Raw genomic sequence first — 9557 nt, 5'->3', positions numbered from 1 at the left:
CTTGCTCTTTTGTCTTCACTAACAATGGAAAAGGAGATCTTTATCTACTCAAACGTGACACTCCTATCGAAGGATTATTCTCACCATTCATTGATGTCTCTCTACATGGCAGTGAACCTATTCCATACCAAGGAATAATAGCCTATCGTCTTCCTCCTACAAAGGATGACTTTGTTCTCTTGAAGGTAGGTGAGAGTATTTCTGCAACGGTTGCAATCACTGATGTCTTTAACATTGACACTGATGGCCTCTACAATATACGATACAGTAAACCATTGCAGTACCTGACAGTAGGTGATATGATTCTGGAGTCTGTGCATGAGCTCAAGGAATTGACTGTACACGAGTCCGTGTATGTTAGTCTGGAAGATACTCAACTACTCGTAAAACCAAAAGAACCTAAAGAACCGGAAATAGGCCACACCGTTCACATTCAAGATTGTGCCAGTGCTAGGTTTTTTACTTACACTGAGGATGATGCCATAGATACATTGAATGCTCACAAGAGACTCTGCAGTCAGATTGATGTAGCTAAAGGTAGAGTTGGTCCAAATGATGCACTGTATAAGAAATGGTTTGGTGCCTATACTGCTGAGAGGGCAACTAGAGTCACAGAGACATATGAAAGAATAAAAACTGGACTGACAAATCACATGATAGCATATCAAAAGTGTGAACATTATGGTGGGCCATGTAGCGCCAAAGCAATAGCCTGGACTTTTAGAAGTTATCCATTTAAGCCGTATACTATTATCTACTTCTGTGAATCTTATTATGGTTATCCAATTTATTGTGATGGTGACAAGCCCACCAAAGAGCTGATTATACTGACTCTATGGGCTCAAGCTTTAGGCTATAAAGGTCAGATCAAGGAAGACTCAAACTCGTGTCAGCAATTAGCTAAGGATGATCCTGATAAAGCAGTTGAAAATTCTGGCAGTTACGGCTATCAATACTGCGCCAGTTACTAAGCTGATAAGTCAGTACTCAAGTCAAGAACTTTGATAAGAACTCATTCTACTATATTCAGTATTAATAATATCATAATATTTCATATTATATTCTTGGCTTCCATTTATAATAAAATTAATTTAAATATAAAAATACTGCTATTTTTTCAGATGAGGCAAACAACTCAGTTGATGCTAATAGTGCAGTGCTTTATGTAAGTTTAAAATGAGATTAATATAAGCACTGTATGTAGTGACATCACACCAAAACTCATAAATATTCATAAATTCTGTATATATTGCATGCTAATAATCAGTGATTGGGTGTCAACCCGAGTCAGTGTGATTCTCTCCTTTATAGCAGTCCAGCAGACCTTGCCATTACCAACAGATACTTAGCAAAGCACTATATGTTGTTTTAGGGAAGGACTGATATTGTACAATGGTTTGATTGTGAGTGGTGTATCATTAATCACTTTATTAGTCATTGGGTGTCACTAAACATCATAAAACCAGCTCTTAAGCCTGGTTTATATTGCCTTAAAATGCAACGCAAACGAACGCAAAATTAAAATTTGGTGAATTTTGCGTCAACTTTAAAGCTTTTTTTTTGCATCAAAAGGTCAAATTGCCCACGCATTTCTAACTGCTTCGTCTAATGTAAACGTGGCTTTACTGCATAAACTTATATAACCATTTAATTAGTATTTTGCATATGCATGTACATGTACCTGTACAATGGATGTAAAACATGAAAATACTTACATGTGCTACATATGGTCATGTACAGTGAAGAAAACACCCACACAAAAGCACATTTGTAGTATCTAATAGTAGCTTATAGTGTTGACTGCCAAACTGACAGCCAAGTGGCTTATAAATGGACAAAAGAGCATTGGGTGTTGTGGTGTAGTGAAAGAAGAGTATCAACTGTCAATTCTAACATGCTGTATAAGAGGTATGGAGGATTGGCCATGATTGAGCAGGAGGGAACGTACATGCACATGCAAAATACATGTACATGTATTGGCTATATACATGTACATGTGTATGCATTATTAGCATAGAAGAAGGAAACACACTAGCTGATAGTGCTATAGTATTTAGGCATGCAGCCAAGATGATTAATAATATACTACATGTACATGTAGCTTCTTTCTTTCACTGTTTTGATTCCCTTCCCCTCCGTCTTTCTCTATCTCTCTCCCTCTCTCTATCTCTCTCTCTCCCTCTCTCTCTCTCTCTCTCTCTCTGTCTACTAACGGGTTGCTGGCAGAAGTGCTGTACGACTTTATTTGCCTGTCAAGGGTAGAAATTTGTTTCAGGTCATTCCTACATATGGAGACTTGTTGGTGTAACTGCTGGTGGGACCCTCTTATGCTCTATACAAAATAAAGGACATTACATGATGATGATACATACATGTACATGTACAACTATAAAATATTATTATTAATCTTCTTTCTCTTCTTCCTTCCCCCCTCTCTCCCTCCCTCCCCCTCTCTCTCTCTCTCTCTCTCACTCCATCTCTCTCTCCCTCTCTTTCCCCCTCTTACTTCAATTTCATGTAGAGAGTTACAGCGGACTGGGTCTGCCAGATCCTCTTCAATGTTGCTCAATGCTATGCTAAAAGCTGATGCCTTTTCAGCAAACTGACGAAACAGCTCCTCCACCTACATGAAAATGTACATGTACATGTATATGCATCATAAATTCATAATACATTGTACTTGCAGTACCAATAATAAATTCATTAGACATGAGGTCAATTGATTATGTTGCTAATGCTAGGGAATTTTAAATTACTATTCCCATTATGTTAATCAACTGAAATAAACATGTACTAATACCAATTTGGATTTTATTAGAATCAGCTCAATTACTAAAAAATCCAATTTTGATCAAATCTTTCTTTGCCACTCTAGTACATTATATTAGAAAAAATCATAAAAATGTAGAATTTTCTCATAGCTATTTTGGGCACACCCTGTCAAATTTTGGAGAACTTAATAAATGTATGAAGGTTTGCCTGTGTATACATGTACTTGTACGTGTATACGCACTGGTTGCTAATACAGTAAATGAAACATCAGTACCTTCTTAAACTGATCTAATGCACGCTGGAGCCTTGCTTTGTGAGCATCAGAATCTTTCTGTAACTTATCCCACCTACATGTAATAAAGAGGAAAAAGGAGAGGAGAGAGAGAGGAAGATGACAAACATTAGATAAGCAAATAATATAAATAAAATAATAATGAAAGTTCTGTATCATTGTAGTGTACACTATGTGTCATTATAGATTTTTCCTATAGTAACTGACCTCCTCATGACATCAGTGTGACGCTGGGTTATGCTCCGTGACTGAGAGTGATTAGCTGATATCAGATCATCCTTCACTTGTGTTAGATTATCAATACCCTCTTTCTTATAAGAGCTGAGACTAGCTTCAAACGTCTCCTATGTAATTATAATAAGCTAAAACTAGGCAACTCAAAATACATGTATTATCTTTTTCTCTTTTCCTCCCCCCTCTTCCCTCTCTCCCTCTCTCTTTCGCTCCCTCTCTCCCACCCTCCCCCACTCTCTCTCTCCTTCCCTCTCTCTCTCTCATTACATGTTTGGTCAGTAAAGCTTGCACGGAGAGAATGTCACGACCATGATCATCAGAATGAAGCTGCCCGTGTTTATTCTCTGAAATAAAACAAACAGAAAGAAACATGTACATAATGTATAATGGCTTATTCACTACATGCACAAATGTACATGTATTACAACATGCTCTTATGGCTCAATTCAAATGTACATGTACATGTACATTATAGAATTAAGATATTGATGTAATTCTAATTAATGACTCACTGATCCAAGACTCTACAGTGTCAGCCTCCCAGTAAAACTGAAGGCAGTTCTTGGAGTCCTGGAGTCCAGCCTGACGCCTCTTACCAGCACTCTCCAACTCTTTCATTTTAGACTAATAAAATAGAAATAATGACATTTTACATGTACATGTACTATACATGCAACGATATTACATGTACATGTACATACACATTTAAGTTACACTAATTCTAAATGAAGTAATGAAAAAAAGGGACTGTGTTGTCCCTTCAAAAATTTTTCCTGTAAAAAAAACTTGCACAGTAGGCAAATGACATGCTGATCATTATATACCATAAAAACATGCTGAGGCTATCATGGGTTGCAGGAATATTAAGTTGAGTGGGTGACAAACCAAACTATGAATATGATTAATACACATACATGTATATCACTTCTAAAGTACAATTGTACATGCATTATGAATTTAACACATTGAGTACCTTTAACAGTGTTAGCTTTTGTTTAATTTGCTTTGCTTGATAGTTGTCTTGTTTCGTTAGCTTCTCTCCCGTTTCTTCCATCTCTGCTATTCTTCCTTGATGGACTACAACATCAGTCTCAAACGCCTCATGCTTCTTTAACAATGACTAGAAAAGAAACAACCAGCATAATTACTATACATCCATCCTCTCTTCATGGACGCTCTCTATAGCAGACACCTCTATTAACAGGTACGTGTAGTATCTATTAGTGTACCAATTACACTCCTTATAAGAATGACATCTTTGTATAATAGACAAAATTTTTTGTCTCAAAGTGTCCGTTATAAAGAGGCTCTCCTTTCTATTATTATTATTAGTATTATCTGTCTAGTTTCAGTCAATTAATTATTATTATTAACAACTAATAAACACCCACTCAATTAATTAAAGATGTAGATGCATGCTACTGGTTAGTTCTCACCTGGACAGCAGCGAGACTGTTTCCATAGTCATCGCTTCCAGTCAGTGATAGTTTCTCAGAGAGCCATGACTCCTCCTCGCTCACCCGAGCACTGAACTCTTGATAGGAGAGAGACTCAAGCAACTTCTGGTGCCTAGAAAAAGAGAGAAATAAAGACAAGGAGATAAATAAACCATCACGTGCAACTGTATAAATTTAATATATATGTACATTGTATTTGTGGTCATTTGGTGAAGATCCTTCATGATTTTTGGCCACTAAAATTTTAAAGTTCATTATATATACATGCATACTTATTTTGAGTACATGTACATGTACATGTACATGTACATGTACAGTAGCTCAAAATTTGTGATTAGAATCATTTTAATGATGCACACAATTTGTAAGGGCATCAATATGCACCAGGAAATAGAATAAAAATCCTTCTTTTTAATTTCACATCTCACATGCAATATTTGCATTGTGAAAAATCTAACCTTTTAGATGCAATGTTATTGAGGTCTTGCCACTGGTCCTGTAGGTTTGAGCATTTCTCCTTTATCTCCAGCATAGCATAGTGATCAGACGAGGCTAACTTGTCACCTTGAGATAACAGAGACTGAGAGAAAAAGAAGACATAAATATCAGATAATATATATATTTTAAAGTTATTATTATTATCATTATTATAAAAGTACAATATCTAGAAATACAACAGGTTAAAAATGCATACACCTAGGTTTAGAAAAAATATAGGACTTGAGATGGTAAAGGAAAGTTAGAATATTATTGCTATTACTTTCAGTGCCTGTTCATGTGTGTTAAGTTCGTCTTCCAATTTCCTGTGATTGTTGAGGTGTCTCTGGACGCCAAGGAGATCCTTACCATAATCAGTTGAACTAACTAGCAACTTCTTCTCTCTGGAAAATAAGAGGAAGAAAGAGAGAAAGAGGGTGAGAGAGATATAGAGAGAGGAGGGGAAGAGATACATGTACATGTATAGAAAAAAGGGACAGAGAGAAAGGTAAGGATGAAAGTGGGGTACAGGTACATGTACATGTACATGTACATATACAGGTAGGCTGGGAGAGATTCTAAGACACAATATGAATAGACTCACTTGATCCATGCCTCCTCATCATTGATGCTCCCATAAAACTGATGCAACGTGAGAGAGTCCTCAAGCTTTGCCTTACGACCTTTAGCTAACTGCTGGAGTCTATAGAGCAATGAATGGTGGAAGAGTAAAGGGACAGAAATAATAAAGGTATAATTACTATTACTATTAATAGTACTCTATAGTATCAATATTATCAATAGTGATACATGCACAATGTACACGTAGTACTGTGATGGTATTACTATCAAATACTAAGTTCCAGTCATCAATTCTGTAAGTATAGGCTACATTACATTACACGTAGTAGGGAATATTAGTGGGACATTTTAGTAATTGGCGGGTTGGTGATTGTGAAGAAACTGCCAATACAAAATTTCTTTGATGTATTATACCACACCTCTACATGTATACATAAATATACCTTCCAAATCTAGCTTCAGTGTCTCTTTGCTTGGCCTGTATGCTCTGAGCATCAAAATGATGATCCTCCATAAACTTCATTGACTGTGCCTTGAGATCTTTGATACGATCCTACAAACAAAACAAGAGAAAAGATTTTTAATAGCAAAAAATGAAACAAAGCGTTAAAATGTACATGTACATGTACATTATTGGTTACCTGTTGTGCCAGTAGTTCTGCCTCAAGGAGCTGGTGTTTCTTAGCCAGTGCCTCCACTCCATCAATATCTCTACCTAAATCATCACTGGATAGCTTAGCCTCTGTTTCTTGCAACCAATAATCAAGATCTGAGAGAAAGAGAGAGAGAGAGAGAGAAGAAAGAGTGAAACACAGGCAAGAACAAATACATGTACAACATGACATGTATACTTGTAATTGTAAGAGACAGATAAAAAAATTAAAATCTCATAAATAAAAATATACATTGTATATGTAATCCTCAAAGTGATTATTATTACTATTATTATTAATAATAATTATTATTTTTTTTATTTTATTGTTGTACATGTACCTCTAATCCCTTCATTAAACTGCCTCTCCTGGTTGGCCTCCTTCAGTTTCTGTGTCTTCTCATTGGTTTTGTTAATGAGTTTCTCCCACTGCTCCTCCAGTGATCCTATCCTCTCCTGTATGTCTCCCTCCTGCCCTGGACACTGCTGGGACTCTATTAGATCTACAAGTACATCAGAAAGAAGGAGAAGAACAAATGATATCAAATGATAGACATGTACATAAAGATACACCATCACAATGTCACCATGTAATAAAAGAAAGAAGAAAGAAATAGTATGTTTGGTTAAAAAATACTGACAATTTTGACAGGGAATTATTAAACTAATATTTGTGAATCGGTAGTCTGTAGAGAAAATGTTATTATAAAATCTACCATTTCCCCTTATTCTCCACATGCTCAATATTGCTAGATTACCAAAAAATTAAACCCAGTCAACACTTCCAGCCCCAGTCAACACTTCCAGCTATACTGTATCTAACACAGCAATTAAGTGCCAAGTCGTATCTTACCCTTCCCAGCTTGAACAAGACCAAAAACCCTCTCCTTGCTGGCCTCCACTTCGCTCTCAAACGTCTCGTGTTTCTGTAACTTGTTCTCGAGGTTCGTCGGATCGCGATACGACTCATCCCCGGCTGTTTGGAGCTTGTCGCCCAACCAGGCATCAATCTCGTCCACTTCTCTATTGAACTGCTGTAGACTCTGGGACTGGCCTAGTCTGCTCCTCCAGTCAACGAGGGACTGCTTTAGTTTTGCCCAAGCTGAGAGGACTGAGGCACGTCGTTCGGCTATCTCCACAGCAGCGTAGTGTCTGCTTTGGACCAACTGATCGGCAAACTTTTGAACTTCAGAGATTTTAGGCTCCTAGAGAGATAGTGGAGAGGGAGTAAGGTAAGAGATAAAGATGTACATGTACATGTATAATGTAATGTGTACGTAAAGAAAAGGTTACTTTTATGTTTTGTCTCCTTTTCTTTTTAACTCTCTCTTATTTTCTTATCTTTCTCTCCCTCTCTCCCTCCCTCCCTCCCCCTCTCTCCTTCCCCCTCTCTCCCTCCCTCTCTCTTTCTCTCCTAGTCTTACTTGAGCTTGCAGTGTTTTGTCAAACTCATCATGTTTCTTGAGGAGTACCTCAACAGTATCTAAACTGGTCCCTAGTTTCATCTCTTCACTTTGAAGGAAGGTCTCCCTCTTTGCCATCCACCTCTCAGCTTGCTCAGCATCACGATTGACAACTAATAAATATAGAAGAAAAGAAAAATGTATAATGTTCTGTCTCTTTTCTTTTCACTTTCTTTCACTCTCTTTTTCTTCTCCCTCTCTCCCTCCCTCTCTCTCTCTCTCCTCCTTACTTGCAAGTTCATGCATTGATCCAGTAATTGTTTCCTTGTGTTCCAAGCTCTAACAAACAAAAACAATCACAATAATTATATTACACTATAATATAATAAATACATACATGTATATGTACATACATGTACATGTAAAATGAGCATTGAAATTATAGATATACATGTACATGTACATGTGTAGATATACTTTATAAATACATATTTATCATTTTTGCTATTACATGTATCTTACTTTTCAATGGCAGCCGTTTGTATGTTAAGTGATTCAAGTTTCTCTTTGACGTCAGAGCTGGCATAATGTCCCTTCAGTACTAGCTGCTTACCCAGTGAGAGGAATGACTGGATACTGCCCTTTTTGGCCTCTATCTCTACTTTCTGTTCCTAAAATAATAACAAGTCATAACAAAAATTCGGATGATTCCAATCAAAATTGAATTTTCAAGTTCCTCAAAATTTTTTGTCAAAAATGGCTCAGAGAGAATTCTCCGTTTTTATATTTTTTTCTGATAAGCATACATGTTCTTATGTTGTGTAGAAAGTTTGAGCTGATTCCGATCAAATTTGGATTTTTTATGAATTTTTAAAGTTGCTCAAAAATTGGGCGAAAGTCCCTGTACTATAGTACAGGGACTTTGGTCAAATTTCGCCAAAAATGACAAGGAGAGAATATTTTATTTTTATAATTTTTTCTGATACATATACATGTTCTTATGTTGTGTAGAAAGTTTGAGTTGATTCCGATCAAATTTGGATTTTTTATGAATTTTTAAAGTTGCTCTATATGCTTATAGGAATGCCAGCTAAAGAAACAGGCTTTTTAGCTCACTTAGAATTCTTTATAGAAAACCCAGCTCCTCCCTCCTTCCCTCCCTTACTTTATGTTTATTCAGTAGTCTCTCTGCTCCACTAACATTGCTTGCTAGTTCCTGTGATGAGAGTGAAGCCTGCATGCTGTTAACCCACGCCATCAAATCACTGGAAAAATATGCAAAATAAAAAGCAATACTATAATACACAATGTACATATGTGCATGTATGTAGTGTACACTTAATTAAAAACTCACTTCATTATATAATTATTATATAATAATTATTCATTATTTATATAAAGTAGCTAATTACGATATTATACTCTCAATTTTTTATTCTTCTCCCTCCTCCTCCTCTCTCTCCCTCCTCTCTTTCTCCCCCCTCTCTTTCTCCCCCCTCTCTCTCCCTCCCTCCCTCCCTCCCTCTCTCTCTCACTCACCGGTATTCATTGACAAAGTGTTGAAGATCATAAGAATCAACAAGCTTCACTTTACGAGCCTCAGCGTGTCCCTTAAGATGGTTCCATGCATCCAGGACCTCCTTCTCTTTGCTCTTCACTTGCTTGGCAGCTTGAGGATAGGACCTGCT

At 36.8% G+C, this 9557-nt stretch overlaps 1 protein-coding gene across 1 annotated transcript in view; it reads right to left on the bottom strand.

Moving 5' to 3' along the window:
• Positions 1-1086: 1086 nt before the first annotated feature.
• Positions 1087-9557, bottom strand: part of LOC100639498 (spectrin alpha chain, non-erythrocytic 1-like) — a 17967-nt gene continuing 9496 nt past the window's right edge. The window contains exons 28-48 of the mRNA XM_020000774.1: positions 9409-9552; positions 9035-9134; positions 8392-8540; positions 8160-8206; positions 7891-8042; positions 7320-7671; positions 6808-6969; positions 6456-6583; positions 6258-6367; positions 5837-5935; positions 5516-5636; positions 5214-5335; positions 4735-4867; positions 4272-4418; positions 3811-3922; positions 3566-3642; positions 3272-3408; positions 3047-3119; positions 2507-2623; positions 2214-2332; positions 1087-1159 (exon numbers count right to left, since the gene is read on the bottom strand). Of these exons, the coding sequence (XP_019856333.1) occupies positions 1087-1159; positions 2214-2332; positions 2507-2623; positions 3047-3119; positions 3272-3408; positions 3566-3642; positions 3811-3922; positions 4272-4418; positions 4735-4867; positions 5214-5335; positions 5516-5636; positions 5837-5935; positions 6258-6367; positions 6456-6583; positions 6808-6969; positions 7320-7671; positions 7891-8042; positions 8160-8206; positions 8392-8540; positions 9035-9134; positions 9409-9552 (2674 nt within the window). The remainder of the gene's footprint in view (positions 1160-2213; positions 2333-2506; positions 2624-3046; positions 3120-3271; positions 3409-3565; positions 3643-3810; positions 3923-4271; positions 4419-4734; positions 4868-5213; positions 5336-5515; positions 5637-5836; positions 5936-6257; positions 6368-6455; positions 6584-6807; positions 6970-7319; positions 7672-7890; positions 8043-8159; positions 8207-8391; positions 8541-9034; positions 9135-9408; positions 9553-9557) is intronic.

This window comes from Amphimedon queenslandica, unplaced genomic scaffold, assembly GCF_000090795.2.
Source record: "Amphimedon queenslandica unplaced genomic scaffold, v1.1 AMPQUscaffold_13155, whole genome shotgun sequence".
NCBI classification, from domain to species: domain Eukaryota; kingdom Metazoa; phylum Porifera; class Demospongiae; order Haplosclerida; family Niphatidae; genus Amphimedon; species Amphimedon queenslandica.
The sequence above is the reverse complement of the archived record's forward strand: the minus strand, read 5'-3'. Positions and strand labels throughout refer to the sequence as shown.